The sequence below is a fragment of the Anas platyrhynchos genome, chromosome 1 (assembly GCF_047663525.1).
Source record: "Anas platyrhynchos isolate ZD024472 breed Pekin duck chromosome 1, IASCAAS_PekinDuck_T2T, whole genome shotgun sequence".
NCBI lineage: Eukaryota > Metazoa > Chordata > Aves > Anseriformes > Anatidae > Anas > Anas platyrhynchos.
Genome location: NC_092587.1, coordinates 203,681,598 through 203,697,670, shown reverse-complemented (window position 1 = coordinate 203,697,670; position 16,073 = coordinate 203,681,598). Strand labels below are relative to the sequence as shown.

Below are 16,073 nucleotides of genomic sequence, written 5' to 3'. Positions count from 1 at the left end.
CTATAAATAAAACGCGGTTCACATCAGCCAAAGGGTACAAAAGGAGCTTTTGCATGGTCAGACTGCATAAAAAGAGCACCAGCTTGCTAATGCTGCTAATTAGCAGGCTTGCTCACCAGCTGAAGAGGATGAGAACCTGCTTTTCTGCTACGGGTTTAGGGTCTCAGTGTCTGCTGATGGCCTCGGTATCTTCAGTCGAGTATCTCCAGTGCAAAAAGCACACCTGAAACGTTCGAGCAGCAGCCACAAATGAACTCATTACAACCATTTGTGGTGACTGGGCTCTGATGAATCATGAGGAGAGGGGAATAAACGTGTGCTGAGTAGAGCCAGCCTGTCCAACACATTCTGTCTAGAGAGACTCTGCACAGTAAGAGCAAAGCAAAGAGAACATGCACAGAGATGAGCAGAGAGCTAAAACTGACCCATCAATGCGGGGATGTTCGAGAAGCTAAAAAAGGACCCGCTTTAATTTTCCTAAACTAACGTGGATCAGCTGAATGACACATGCATCCAGTTTGGATGCACTTAGCTGTTAAAATGGGCTTCACCTATGAAGAATTAAACCAAGCAAATGCCTTTTGGATTACAAACAAAAACAAACAGAAATCAAAACAAACAAAACCAAAAAAAGCCTCACATTGTACTCCAGTGCAATTTGATCAGCCTGTTGGAAGAGTCGTTTTTGTGTTTGTTTAAGCAAAGCAGGCTACCCCAAACACTTGCTGGCATGCTGGCGGGTAAGAGTTCCTGTATCTCCTCGTAGTCCCACACACCTGCACAAAGCAGGGAGTTGGTACCTGTGGAGTATTGATGCTCCCAACTCTTCTGCAAAATCACTCTCCTTATTCTCATCTCTTTTGTAAGCAGCAGAGCAAAGCAGCTGGACTGCGTTTCACCTTAACCTCGATGAGACCAGGTTTTTCGGAACAAAAAGCACCTCTGAAAGTCCTGGTGCATTTTCTGTGAGATTAACAACTTGGTTCGTTAACCGAAGAGCTGAGAAAAGCAAAGTACCCACCGGTGATCTCTAGGTGAACAGAGGTCCCTGGATACTGCCCAGGGGAGACTAACTGCACGAAGATGAACCTGACTTCTGGTCTGCAGATCTGAGGAAGAAGCAAGTAAGGAACCAGACCTTACAGAGCAAGAGGAACAAAACACAGAGGAAAGAAGAAGCTGGGCTCCTGACGTAACTATGCTGAGATTTCAAGCATTTTGTTCAAACTCTCACGTTTGGAAGACCGTTCTTTCTTCATCACCTGTCCTGAACTGCTGCTCTGTGCTGATGAACAGTCTCTGCATCCCACCAGCTGGTAAGTCAGGCCCCTGCCTTCATCCCTTCGGAACCAAACTCAGCCTTCAGAGTCGTGCATCGATCTGGGCCCTCTGTTTAGAAAGGCAAGATCCAAATGAGGCCCTGCAGATGAACAGTTTTCGCCCTACTCAAGCACAGAGGAAATGAAAAGCTAGCATTCCTGCTGCTGAGTGGCAAACAAGCAAACAGGCAGCTTTGAACCTTCTTCAAAGTAGCTAGAAAAAGGCTTATGCAAATGAAATTAGAAAACCTGGCAATTCATCTGGTTTCGCCGAGGCAGAGACGGAGAGGTTTTACATTAAGCTTCCTCTTTCTAGAAAATGAAAGTATCATCTGGTTTTAGAAAAGCATGTTGTTTAATTAGCACTATTTTTTTTTTTTCCCTCGCTGTGCGATAAAGTAACAATTAGGTTCCCACAGCCTTCAACACAAGCAGCTTCCTCTTGTGGAAAAAAGATGTGGGTGGTATGGGAAAAACAATCTGAGAAACATTTCCAGGTTTGAGACTGAGGTTTAATCCTGTCAAAAAAAAAAAAAGAAAAAAAAGAAAAGACAGACACGTGGGTCATGCGTCGGCCTCCTCACTGCTCTTAACTCGTATTTATGCCAAATGTGTACCAGGCACGAACAGCAGGGCAAAAAATAAAGGGAGAAAAAAGCTCTCCAGCTCAGGAGTTCTGGCTTTAAGCAGATTAATGTAATGAAGCACTGGAAAGCAGGCTGGATGAGAAGTGAGTGGAGAACCTCAGGTGCTGGCTTGCTGAGCACGTGAGCTGCAGAGATGGCCCAAGTGGCTGGGCGTGAGTGAATTCTGGAAGAAGCACGTTTGGTAGGGGACTTTAAAACACCACCAGAACCACAGCTGGTAGCTTGTCTTGGAGGTGGGACTCTTGGTGTCCAAAAGTTTGCTTGCTTCGTAATGAAAATACAGGAATTGTGCTGCTGGAAAGGCAGGTGAGGAGGACAGAGGTCAACATCTTCCCTTCTCCCCTACGTCTCCCTACTTTTATCTGGTGATTCTCACCCTCCAAAGAAGTTCTGCAGCATCAGTTCTGGCCTTCCCTGATGTTGCTGTGAAACTTAATGATTACCTCACTGATTTTGAGTTGCTTAATTTTGACTCAGAGCTTTTGATACTGCGACTTATTCTCTTCCCAAATCACGTTGTGACCAGGGGTGAAACAGGAAATCATCACCAAACCAGTGGCAGAAGTCAGCAGCAGCAACCGAAGTTGCTGTGCGCAACGAGAGGAGTTCCAATTGTCACCTGTCCATATAAACATCACCCAGGCATACTTTCAGAAAAAACAGAGGGCAGGCTCACACCAGATTCTGGCTCACACCTGCCTGCTGCTGGGAAGTAGTCAATAAATTCCTGGCTTTGGTTTGCTTGCCTGTGTGGCTTTTGCTTTACCTACCAAGCTGTCTTTGTCTCAACCCACTTTTATCTTTCCCATTCTCTCTCCCAGGCCACCAGGGGACAGCGAGTGAGTGGCTGCACAAGAGCAGAGCACAACACTTCTACAGCAAAGGAAGCATTCACCAGGACCGCAGAACAAATATCCTTGCAAGGGATATTCCTCTTCACACCTTCCTGTCTCCTACGGTACACTGATAGTCTTATTAGTTCTCCAAAGAAGATTGTAAAGGAGAAGTGTTAGAGACTAGCTCAGACTAGAGCTCAATTGCTGTGGGTTACATTTTGTTCTACGTTTTATGCAGTTCGTGTTGCCAAGATTTGACTTTATTAAGGAAGACTGACACTATGCAACAGCTGCTCTCAGAAAAAACAAAAACAAAAACTTATTTAGGGCATTTTCCAACTTTGCAGCCTAAATAATGTTCTTTTAACATGGTTTTGTATGCATGTTTAATGAAATTCAGTAATGATGGCACCACGTTACCTCTCTGAGGCCCCGTTAGTGTCATGAGTGAAGTGGGACCCTTTAAAATCCTCTTCACTGTCAGGACAGCCAAAAAGAAAAATAGAAGATGATGACCTACAGACATGACGGCTTAACACAGCACTGGAGAGAGGGGGAAAGGGTGGGAGCACGCATCTCACAGCACAGGTAGGAATGGAGATCTTGGACTTCCAGCACTCTGCTGAGACCAGACACTTCCATATAAGACAGATGACTTCTAACCTGACCTTCTCCTAACTCTTTCTTCCTCATCTTGGTGGAACTTCCAGCCTTGACTCCTTTGGAAAGAGGCCACAAAGGCCTGAGAACCACTCGCACACTCCCTGTAGGCTGAAGCAGTAACAGCATCAGGCCGAGTGCGGCACCGAACGCACGGAGCGCCGTGGGACTTTCCGCAGCAAGGATTGTGAAACCTGCCTGCCTTGCAAGAGTCTCGGCTTCTTGGGAGCACTAAGACACGGTTTGGCACAAAGCAGAAACTTACGCTGCGTGATCGAGACACACAAGACTTCCTAAGAACTGGGCTGCTAATTTAGGAATAACCGAGCATTACTCCATGCAGTTACACCAGGGAAAAACAAACCTTTGCTCTTGAATCTTGCTCTTCCTTTTATTTTGTAAAGAAAGCTGCTTTTCTTTTGGAGCTTTGGCTAAAGAAACACCTCACTAGAGAACAGTAAACACGCATATCTTTGTAGCAAGGCTCTTCTGTACCCTTTAACGGTGCAAAAGCAAATACTTGCAAGATGTCCCTGAAGAAGCTGAGCACTCCCAGCACGCTCACTTGCGTTGGAGGTATTCATTCCACGTCTCAAACACCGATTTAAAAAATAATTTTGCAACAATCCAGCTCTTTATCTGAGGACAAAGTTCAGATGCTAACCGTAGCCAATAGCCCCCGAGGCTTTCAGCTGGGTGTTTGGCATCAAACAAAGAACATGACAAGCTGCCCAGTGGGCAGACAGGGGAGAGAACACTGCCTTTACGTCAGTTATGTGGGGAAAAAGAAACTTAACTTAGGCTTTAGAGCAGCTGTCAGGTTTTTTTTGTGTGTATTTTTATTCTTTTGTTATTTTTCCAAAAGAGATTGCCCAATGATTTAAAAATAAACAAAACAGGAACTCCACTTCTGCAAGAGAGAACATCACAAAAGTAAGCGTTTTGCAATGTGGACTTGCTAAGGGGGATGCAAAACCATTGCTGCTAGGAGGATTTCTGTAACAAGAAAGGATTCTTGTCAGAGACTTTGGGGCAGGAGAAAGAAGGGAAAAATGAAAGCACAAGCTGAGATTTTACAAGACTTTAGCAGCAACAAAAAAACAAGGCAAGAGGGTTTCCTCCTTTCCCTGCAAATAGAGCGGAGGCCCTGCATGTTCCAGAGCACTCCTCAAATCTAATTCTCTGAATCCTCTGAACTGGATATGCTCCAGAACCCGATATATTTCATAAGCCAAGAAATTAGGGTTCTAATCTACCTGTGTGGGTATTTACTCCCAAGTCCTGTTGGGTGTAAGCTGGCTCGTGCTGAAAGTAGGAAGATGCGTTAGCAGCCATCATGTGGTTAGTGGTCAACCCTGGAAAATCATTTGAGAGCAGCGAGCACAGCTAATGGAAGAGGAGGGAATTCTGACGCTGGTTCTGCACAAATATTTGGGGGTGCCCACCTGCATGATGTCCTGGAGGCTCTCGGTGAAGGACAGCTCAGCCTCCACCATGTAGAACTCTGCCAGGTGCCGGCGACTCTGCGAGTTTTCAGCTCGAAACGTCGGCCCAAAGGTGAACACGTGGGTAAAGGCCCTGCGAGGAGACAAGAATGAGGTAGGTCAAGCCCAGCTCACAAACATTATACTGAAAATCCCATCCACGAGCTCACTTTTCTCCCAGGATCTCAAAGCTTTCATGTTTCCATCATGTCTTTGACCCGTTTAATGGCACTGCTGTGTATGGTGCTGCTACATTCCTCCAGTGGGATGGGAAGAGGGGTTATTCACATCCCTCCACAGCTTTCACATCCCTCCACAGTTAACTGAGGTTGCACAAACCCTTTCAGCTTTCACAGAGCACCATTTACACCCAGGATGCTTTCTGTGGCTGCACAAGAAGCAAAACAACACGCTGCAAGAACCAGATCACCACGCCAGCACCACACCAGCCAAGCTCCCCTCATTTCTTATCCCTCCACATTTATCTGGCTGCAAGGTCTGGCATTTGCAGGTGCTGCGACACCCCAAAGCCCAGCAGTGCAGTGTCCCACTGCTGGTCTTGCTGGCACCCAGAGGGTGCAGGTGAAGTCCAGCGGGCTGGAAAGATGGTGCACGGCTTGCAGTCCCCCTCTAGTGGCAAGACCAACGGTTATTCCAGAAATGGACAAGGAACCGGGCTCCTTCCACAGCTGAAAATGGTTCAGCTAAAAGGGATGCCCTAATTAGGGAACCCCTAATGCATAAAATGCTTATGGGATAGCACCTGGTGCTGAAGTAACCGATGTGTTTCCTATTATCAAGTTCTTTCTTGTGTCTTTTTACTCTAACTGAAGATGTCTTCCTTGCGTCTTGCTCAGCGCCTCTGGTACCAACATTTTGCAGCAAACATCTTCCGTGAAGGATCCTTTTCCTCTTCTATTCCCTGTGGACTATTCAACCTGATGGGATGTTGCCACGAACTTCTGCCCCGGCTTGATCCTCCTCCTCCAAACTGCCCTTTGCCTCTCCAAAAACCTCAGTGACGTTTAGCTAATTGCTATAACGAGCCCGTTGCTCCCTGCCCAGCTCAGTATTACCTCACCAGTTCCTCGTGCTCCCCCATCTGGAGCCATCTGTTGTCTTCTCTTCTGGAGAAACGCGTGTTTCTTCCTCAACGCCTTGTGTGTTTTCTTTTTTCTTCTTTCTTTTCCATCTTCCTACAGCACCTGGCACAACAAGGTCTTGGATCCGAAGCTTCAGAGGCTCAACTGCTATAGCAATACGAACAACAAACAGGCAACAGTGAGTCACTCGGACAAAACTGGTCAAGGCAGGACTGGTCAAAACCTTTGGCTTGCTGTGGAGGACACAGAAATCGGCCTGCAGTGTGCTACCCGTGCCCAGGTCTGCTAAAATATTTCCATTTGGGGTTCTTCAGTGAAAAGGTTTTACCTAAACGCATCGGTTTTGTCACAAGTTTGGGTTGGAACAGACACAAAAATACTTCCCAAAGCTTGCACCTGCTGAAGGAGGCACCCAGGACTGCTGGGTTTGATGTGCAGCTCTCCAGCTCCTCCCTGACGTGGAGATCTCGATCAGAACTTATTGCTCTGAGCTGTCGGCTGTGGCCAGATCCTTCACAGCCATGGATTAATTTTGTGCTGCAAGAACGAAGCCTCTCTGTGCTGGGTATTTGGGGAGGACGAGTGCAGAACTCCCCCAGGCTCCCATTTCAGGCTTTTCTCAGCTCCAGGCATCCTCCAAAGCTGCAAGGAGGAGAGGAGTCGTGCATTTCTCAGGCTGCTTTTTGGGAACGCATGGATCCAAGTGGGTGTGAGGACTTCACCACAACCCTGGGATGCTGGCACAGGGAAATCAGGCAGCCAGCACGCTGGCAAAGCAATCAGAGGACCACAATAAATGCTTTCTCATCTGGCAACAGGAATTCAGTGCTGAGCAGAGGCCTAGGAGTAACAGGGAAGCACAGCTGAGATACACACAGCCCCTATTATCAGCCCCAAGCGCGAACAATTATTTTTCAGCCAGGCTTTCACGTACTGCTGACTGTCCCCTGCCACTCAAGACACGAAGCAAACGCACTCTGCGCAGATCTGACCTTTATTTGTGCTTCAGCTGCTAGTAGGAAACGTATCTGGGGTCGGACATGCTGCTGCATCATGCTGAGCATGTATAAATACACCAGGAAACAAGGATTGGGGCTGCCTCTGCTTTGATTTGATGGATCATTTGATTTGACTCCTGTGCTTTCTGCTGCTCCTGATGAATCCTTCACGTTCCCAGCCCTCTGCGTGTCTTCTTCCAGCATTTAAAAATAACTTGAAGCTTCTGGTTGAGTCTCCAAAAAGTTCCTAGGCTGGCAGAGCCCCCGGGAAGCCAAAAGGGATGTGCTGGGAGATCCCCCAGCCCTAAGAACATGTGGGGGGGAGAAATTTCCCCCTTTTCACCCCAAGTTTATTGCATTGCAACCTTCTGCTCTGAGATCTTTGCAGCACACAGGCTGTAGGCTCGTTTTCTTCCAGCCTGCTGCCAATTCATTATCGAGACAGTGATAGAAAGCACGAGGGGAGCACAAAGCATCCGTGCCCAAAGCTGCTTAAAAGGCGCCTTTTAATTAAAACTCACACGATGATCGCGGGGCCGAGCGTCCCTGCCTTCCCGGCCCTTTTTAATGCTGCAATCCCGACGTAATTAATTGTGCTGCTGGCTCCTGGACTGGGAATGGATCGTGCTTCTCTCCTGAGCCAGGGCTCCACGCTGCTGCCGGGGTAGTAAAGACTGATTGGAGCTGCTGAAGCGAGGGGACGCGACTCTGAGCGAGGAGATTCATCAAGGAGAGGCAATTCCCGTGCGGCCAAGGTCATGCTGGTGACACAGCTGGGGACAAGAGGAGGTTGTGACTCAGGGCTGAGCACCAAACCGCCCCAGGGCATTCAGCTTTCTGTCTGTAGGGCGCCCTCGTCCTCACCAGGGTCTGCGGACTCGTTTTGGAGGTGGAAGGCCTCCCTGCTCCACCAAAACGAGCGGCTGACTTTGCTCCGCTGCCAGCTGGCTGCAGCCCTTGACCCGAGCACACGTGGGATTGCTCAGGGATGCTGAAATTTCTAGCCCGAAACATCTTCTGGCCTGACACACGAAACCACCCGCACGCAGAGAGCCTTTCAAACAAGCCCATCTGATGCCTCCAGGGTCCAGATTTTGGAGGAGCTGGAAGCCCAGGGCTCCTATGATGCTGGTGAGGTGTTCAAAGAAGGGGGACAGCACTTTGCAGCCTTGAGCTGGGCAGAAAATGTTAAAAGGAAAGCTCAGTGTTGGACAGAAACACCCTTTTTTTAACCTCAGCGTAATAGGAACAATCCCAGTACTGTCGTTGGGTGGTTTGGATTTTGCACAATGAAAATTGTTCGTGTTTCTGCTGAAAAGGCAGCGCGGGTAGGGGAAGGGCACTGCCATGAATTTTCTCCGGAAAAATGGGTTTTAAAGGATTCCTCAGATTATGCCAGTTCTGTCTGCCCCCTGAGGAAGGGCAGATGTGGAGAGCTTCATCCTGACACAGGCTCTTACAGCAGCCTGCGAGCTTCAGGCTTGGGCAGCGGTGCTGAGTGCTGAGGTTTCAATTCATGCTACGACAAGATGGGACCGTACTTCCTTCTGCAGGCAGCCAAAAATAAATACATAAATTAAAACCAACAACAACCAAGAAAAAAAAAAAAAAAAGCTGTCTAAGTTCCCAGACAGGGACTGGGAAGTGCCAAACTTCCACCCCAGCCAGCCAGACTGAAGCAATGCAGCAGCTTCCCTCGTTGTGCCTTCCGAAGGGCAGAGTCCAGGGTGTGCAGCAGCAAGAAAAGGAGAAGAGGGGACCCGGCTCCTCTCCAGGCCGCCCTCCTCTGCTTGACCAAGGTCCAGGCAGGCTTGAATTAAGAGCAAGGTGATCCATGTTCCCGAATTGTCTGGCAGAGCAGCCCGTGCTCTGTTTGTTGTGTCTCACAGCACCGCCAGGCGTTATCCTGGTAGGTTACAGATGGGAGAGCGGGGGAAAAAGCGAGACACAAAGCAAACAGAGTTACTCAGAGCCACGCAGCCTCTTCTGCTCCAGGCACAGAGATCTCATCAGCTCGGGCCCTCCGCCCTTTTATGAGGCTCTGCGGGGCTTTCTTCTCAGCGGAGGCTTGTTTTGTCCTGGTTTTGATATTAGGATGTTTTAATTTAAGTCAATAAAACAACCCATTAGCGATGATAAGTCAAGCTGGGCTGATGAAAGCCACCAAAGCAGCTCAGCATTTATTCAAATCACCATCTCCCAGGCCCGAGCTGAAAAAGGTCTTCTACAAGAAGTGATACAAAATGTTCTAAGCATTTACACAAACCAGGGTGCAAAGGGCTGTTTGAAAACTTCATCATCATCAGACTCCAAGCCTGAGCCGTAAAAATACATTACCAACAGGGAAAAAAAAAAAAGAAAGCAACCGTGCTGAATCTTTTTTCCTTTCCAAGTGGAAAAAACCCATGGTCTTCACGAACTGCATTATAACAGCTTGCAAGAGGATTTTTTTTTTATTAAATGTCTTTTTTTTTTTTCAGATGGACACTGCCTCTGCAAATATGGATTGCAGACAAATTACATTGGTGGGTGCATGACCACAAAGTGCCATGGTTTGGGCCCCATTTCCAAGTTCAGGTGAGGCTATTTAAAATTTCTGAGGTCTACAGTAAGCAGATAAAGTAAATAACTTTGCTAAAACCAGCTATTGAAAGCAGTATTGAATGCAACAAGCTCCAGCTGACCGCAACACGCACCTACACAGATCCATATCCTCCTTCAGTGCAGGGATGGCAAGGCTTTGAAGAAATTTGGTGCACACTCTCGTTGGATTTGTGAGCCTCTCTGCTGAGCTGCAGTAAGAGCACCTGCAGGCTTCTTGCTTGCCTTGCTCACCAAGAACAAGTCTTCAAAGCCACCAGGAGTGTGGATATCGTGGCACAGGCGGCCGAGTGGTGTTCCCCAGAGCAGTGTTGGGGCCAGTTTTGGTTAATATTTTATCAGTGGTCTTGATGAGGGGATCAAGTGCACCCTCAGCAGGTTCAGAGATGACACCCAGCTGGGCAGGAGCGTGGATCTGCTTTAGGAGGAAGGTTTTGCAGAGGGATCTGGATAGGCTGGGTCAGTGGTCCCCGCCCGTTTGTAGGGCATTCAGCAAGGGGAAGTGCCAGGTGCTGCACCCGGGGCTCACCAGCCCCATGGGGTGGTATAGGTTTGGGGAAGAGCAGCTGGAAAGCTGCCCAGCAGGAAAGAAGCTGGAGGTGCTGCTCCACAGCTGGCTGAACATGAGCCAGCTGTGTGCCCAGGTAGCCAAGAAGGCTGCTAACATCTGGGCTTACATCAGAAATGGTATGGCCAGCATGACAGGGAAGTGATTGCCCCTCTGGGCTTGGCACTGTGTGACTGCACTTCAATATGTGTTCAGTTTGGGAAGAAAGATACAAGATGCTGGAGTGCATCCAGGGAAGAGAAATAAAGGTTCACGTTCACGGTGCTTCTGGCAAGAGAATTAACTGCTTCTCCTCCCAAAAAGGCAGAGGGAATGGGCCAACAGCACATCCACACAGGCTGTAAAGCCCCCGCCAGCTCGCTGCCCTACCTCCAGATCTGCGTTTGCCTTCCCACTAACACCAACTCATTAGCAGTCCCTGCAGCAGGCAGGGACCGAAGCGTGCGGTAATTGATTAAAGCCAGACACGGCACGGCTGCTTTTTATAGCTCCAATTAAGTGGCAGTCTAATTAATGGAAGTTAGCGTGCTAATTATAAAGAGGCTGTGCTGTGAGTCAGGCTCGAGCAACTGTTGTGCAAGAAACGTCAGAATTTTTTTCGGGGATTCAACGTAAATAATGAGACTTACACTGGTGAATTCCTCGCAGCAGGGCCGCCGTGCAACTGGACATCGTTCCTGCAGCTGCATTTGAAAGTATTTCAAATCTTACAGTGTAGAGCAAATATTTGCTCGAAGACAATGCAATCTTTCCCATCGTTAGCATTGGGATCAAATTTTAAGGCTGCATTTGGCAGGCTGCTGAAAGAAAAGCCTCTCACGGAAGGCCTCGGATGCGTCTTTTTGCAGCCCGACAGCGTTTGCTGGAACAGCAGCCCCAAGCGACAGCTCCCTGTCTTCTGTGCTTTGAAAAATCAGCGAAACACTGGCATTTTAGCAAGGAAATCTGTGCGATTTTAGTCCCTTCTGAAACCAACAGGAAGCTCACTGCTTTTAGCTCTCCGCAAACCCAGGCAGCCACAGCCAGGAGGGCTTTGGAGGACTGGGATTTTTCTGAGCCTCTCTGCAAGCAGAAAAGCCAGCTGCAGGACTGCAGAGGATATCTGGAAAAGGCAGGACAGCAGCGAAATCCACGATGGCTTAGAAACCACAGAGATGTGCTTAAGGAGAGGGAAGGAGCGTTATTTTTCAACCAAACCAAGTTTGATAGCTAGACATTTACAGGCAGATGTCAGGGGGAAAGGCTGAGGTTTTAGTTCACAGGTCCTGGGGAGAAGTGCTGAACTAAAGGATAGTTCACTAAGACGGTCTTGGGACAAAATGGGAATTAATAATAAACTCAGTGATAATTCAAGCTGGCAGGGACGTCAGGAGCTCGCTAGTCCAACTTCCTTGCTCACCCTGCTCTCAAGCTGCTCAGGGTTTTATCCAGCTCAGTTTTCCAAACCTCTGAGGGTGAGAAGTGCACAACCTCTCTCAGCAATCTTTCAATGCTTGACTGACCTCTTAACAAGTTTTTTTTTTCCCTCTCTATAACCACTCGGAAATTTTCTTGCTTCATTTTATGCCCATTCTCTTGTCCTGTAATTCACCATTGCAAGGAGCCTGGGACTGCTTCCCTGATAACCTGACAGGCTGCTATTAGGTTCCCCCTGAGCCTTTTGCCCATTTAAAGGGAATTTGAAAAGAATAAGATGAAGAAGAGATGAGAAACCTACTGAGGGACCAACGGGAGTAGAAACAGAGCTAGGGAGGATGAGGAAGGAGAAAACTTATTGTGAGATTTAGGGAGGGAGGAGAGAGTCCCCAAAGCTTTTAGGAAGCAGTTTCTGTTAAATTCACGATGCATCAGGCAGAACAAGCAGTGCCCAGGATGAAGGGCCAGGAAAATCAGTGCAAAATGTCAGCTGAAGGAAGACGGGCTGAAAGGAGAGGAGCAGGTAGGTCCTGTGGGAAGGTCAGGCGGGTGAAAGGAGAAATAAATGAGTAAATTGGCCCAGTGAGCTGTACTTCTTGGCAGCCATTGGTTTTGGTGCCTCTGAATCATCAGCTGTCACAGCCCCTCCAGGCTGCTTTGGGGCCCCAAAGGAGCCTTTATCCTTACACCAGGATCACAGGTCAAGAAAATACCACGAGGACCAGCGGCTTCGCAGCGAGCCCGTGACATTTCAAACTGGTTATTGGGACACACACACGCAGCCCTACAAACCTCTGCCCCACAGAGCGCTCACTGACTCATTGAAGATTCAAAAGCCCGAAGCTGAGAGCTGTGGTACTGAATAAAAGACTTTTCTGGAGACCTCCAGCAGCCTACAGATTTACAGCAGCTGGCTCATTCAGACACCAAGTGGCCGACCTGGATGCCGTCAGCGCGGACGAGAGGAGAAATTGTGCCAAGTGGGCCGCTCATGTCACGCCGAGAGACGAGACAAACTTCTCTGACCTTGCCTTCAAGAACAAGCACAGCAGACAGTCAACGCAGGAACTCCCCTTTTCTCATTTATTTTTGGAGAAAACAGTTCAAAATTCATAAGGCCTAAGAGCTCACTGCTTTGCTTGTCAGCAGAAACAGAGCCCAGAGCTCTGGACACCGGGTATGCACCACCACGTCCTAAAAGTGCCATGGAAAAATTCCTCTCTCCCCTCACACCACTCCTGGTTTTTAATGGCTTCTGGCAGGGTCTGTCCCCGCACCCTCACCTCCCATAGCAAGTCAGGGCTCCCAAACATTCCAACCTCGGGCTCCTCCCTCAGGCTCCCAGGGACCAGATGTTCCTGAAAGCTGTAGGACTGCAGCAAGGCAGAGCTTCCCCAAAGGGAACTGTGGAAGAACAGCTCCTTTTCTGGGTATGAAAAATTCAGTTTGGCTAAAGAAGTGAGAGAAAGGGTCAATTTCATTGGATTAAACCCAAAGCACACAAGTTCTTTACTGTTTTAACTGCTTTGTTTATCGGGAAGGCCAGAATATTTCAGCTTTTGGGAAAAGGACTCCTGCTTTTTACTGCTTTGAATGAATCACCAGAACATTTCATTACTATACTACAATGAACTTCAATTACTTCTTCACCTAAGGAGTCCTACTCAGAGACTAACACCCAACTTGCTGGAAATAAACCAGAAATAAAAAACTTGCACCAGAAATAAAAACGTGGCAGGATCTGAAGGGTCTCACAGCACCGAGGTGGTTAATGCCTCCCCTCCGCTGCGATGCCTCACATGTGCTTGTGTGCCGAGAAGAGCCCGAGCTATTTCTGATGGCTAAAGGGATTCAATAGCACTTGAGTTCCAGGCCTCAAAAACTCACCGTGCTCAAATAAAAATGAAAGGAGCAGGTTCGCAGAACGGTTACACCCCCAGTAAACACAGCTTATCTAAATTTAGACGGCACTGGATCCACTCAAAACACCTGCAAGAACAACATGCTACTGTAAAACAGGAACACAAAGCTGCAATACAATGTCCTGCGTTCAGAAGAGCGTTGATTTTTTGACAGAGCAAGGTGCACCCGAGTGACAGTGATGGAAAAAACACGTAGCAGACAGATCCTGAGTCTGCCCAGGTCAGCCTTCTGCTCCGTCCCCAAGCAGGCTGTGTACTATTTAAAGGGAGCAGAGTGATGTAAGGCAGCGGGGCTGTATTTCAAGCGGATCATTACGATCCATACTTTTTCTTTGGCTTATTTGATTTGTTGAATTACGTCTTCCAATAAAGGTCACGAGGCATGAAAGTCAATTAAGCCTCCCGCACGCAGACGGATGTCACCCCGTCTTCGCTCAGGGATGCGAAAAACTCTGCCACCTCTGCAGCTAAACAAACCTCGTCCTCATTATCTTGCTTCAGATAATGGCCGAGATGACGCAGCAGCCTGTGGCTGCCAAGTGACCCGTGCTTCTCTCGCAGCTGCCGGGGCACCACACAAAAAACATCCTGTCCATGGAGAACCTCCAGGCTGAGTGTTTCAGCAGACCCCATCTAGGTAGCCTGAGAAGAGATGCTTTCTCACAGACAGAATAAGCCAGGCAGAAAACAGCTTTCTGAACAAATTCCTATTTTTTTTTTTGATCTGTGTACAAAACTTGCCCCTTGAACAGCTTCCCTGCAGCTACTTACCAGCAGCCAGCTAAACTCTGCAACAGGGATTGAGCAGAAAAGAACTAAGTGTTTATTATTTGGTTTTCAGCACTGGATGCAAGGCACGGGCAGCAACTTCCGACTCCTAGAAACATTCATTAGAGTCCGCATGAAAAGGGGAGGGTCTTCCAACTTCTAACCACCTTTTCTAAAGCTTTATTCCTCTCTTTTGCAGGAGATTCACACTGAGCAATAACTGATCAGTTTCGAAGGAGATCTTTCCTCTCTGTCAGTGCACAATGAATCCTCCTGGCACAGTCCTACCTGATCTCTGATAGGCTTTACCATCAATGCAGCTGGCAGACAGCTGAATTTGGTACGACATCTGAGGATAACCCACATCCTTAGGGCCCAGAACATTGTGCCTCCCAATAACAGGTTGTTGTGATGTGATTACATCTGTCTGATGTGCTAACTTAGTTAATTTATTGTGAACATTCAGTGTAGGTGAGGATCAAACCCACCAATCAAAGGGAAATGTGGCTCTGACAGGCTGTGACACTTTCACCACTATCAATCTCGGTGAAACATTAACATTAAAAGCTTAAGGATAAATTTTTATTAAAGTCAGTATTACCTGTTCAACTATGATCACTTTGGTGGCTAGATTGAACAAGCATCTAGTGTGAAAGCCATGAAATGGAAGAAATAAGAATGGGCAGAGGGAAGAAACACAACTGGAAGACTGAAGGAGACAGAGGAAGGAAGTTTGAACCAGAATTCAACAGGAGCCCAGCTTCCACCCTCCTAGGCTGGCCTCTCACACCATCATTCAGCCACTGTTGCTCACTTGGTTTCTGGCACACGTGGCAGGTACCTGCTGGGTACCAACGGGGCAAAATTGGCAAGTGAAAACTCACAGATCAACCCAAAAACTTGGTGTTTCACTCACCCTGCCATCACTTCCAAATGGAGCTGGCCAGAAACCGTCAGGAAGGCAGGCACGTTGAAGAAATGGTTCTTTTCCGCAGATTTCTGCGTCTCATTTGATGTCTGCAAATCAAAAACGCACAAATTAGACTCCAGGTGCTTGAGTAAAGATCCCAGCTCCCAGCTTACTCCCTTTTTTCTCCTAAGAAATGGTATCAGAGTCAACCTGAACACTCCTGAGATGGAACCCAACACTGTGCTAAGTCATCCTAACACAATGTTTCCCATCTCTGCTCAGACAACTAACAGCCTTGAAAACCAATTCAGGCAAAGCACACTAAAACAAAAATAACGTATGGGATAAAACACCCCTGACGACTTCTCTTTTTAGGGGTTTCAATCACTTAATGTGGCTATGTAGTGAAAAGCCACACCCTAAGGGGAAACACCACAGTTCCCACCTCCTCTTTCAGTGATTTATGGAGGAGGATGTGGGCTGTAGGTATCACAACAACTTACAGAACAAGTGTGAGCTGCAGCACGGCTCTCACCAAGAAAATTTGGATGTGTCAGCACTGAGAAGAGCACCCAGTGCTTTCAGACATCCCTCAAACTAACAGGGATTGTAAATCAGATGTCCAACAATTGTATCAGTTCAGTTGCTGGGGAAGTAACTTGTTAGGATGACAAAGCTTTCATAGGGTTCAGTCATCTGTCCCCAAATTTTGAAGGGCAGTGAGTTTGTGCACAGCTAAAAGAACAGCTCTTCCCTGCTCACCTCTGGCCTTTGGATGTGGAATTTTGTCAGGAGCCCTGAATTTTGCTCCAAGTAAATAAATAAATAAATATAATTTGTG

The 16,073-nt window shown here is 47.7% G+C and overlaps 1 protein-coding gene and 1 long non-coding RNA gene across 13 annotated transcripts in view; one reads left to right on the top strand and one right to left on the bottom strand.

The window, feature by feature from the left end:
* Positions 1-16,073, bottom strand: part of NARS2 (asparaginyl-tRNA synthetase 2, mitochondrial) — a 44,990-nt gene that overhangs the window by 13,154 nt on the left and 15,763 nt on the right. For 8 of the 12 annotated variants that reach the window (XR_011806578.1, XR_011806579.1, XM_072032882.1 and 5 more), the window contains exons 6-8: positions 15,239-15,339; positions 7,569-7,820; positions 4,908-5,040 (exon numbers count right to left, since the gene is read on the bottom strand). Coding sequence is in view for 10 of the 12 variants with exons in the window: in XM_072032882.1 (XP_071888983.1) it covers positions 4,908-5,040; positions 7,569-7,820; positions 15,239-15,339 (486 nt within the window). In the remaining 2 variants the exon portion in view is untranslated. The remainder of the gene's footprint in view (positions 1-4,907; positions 5,041-7,568; positions 7,821-15,238; positions 15,340-16,073) is intronic. The other 4 variants (XM_072032888.1, XM_072032886.1, XM_072032887.1 and 1 more) reach the window with 1 other exon arrangement.
* LOC119716653 (uncharacterized) lies at positions 122-9,660 on the top strand. The gene is made up of 3 exons (XR_005265032.2): positions 122-1,316; positions 2,788-5,061; positions 9,528-9,660. It is a non-coding gene; the product is annotated as an uncharacterized lncRNA (long non-coding RNA).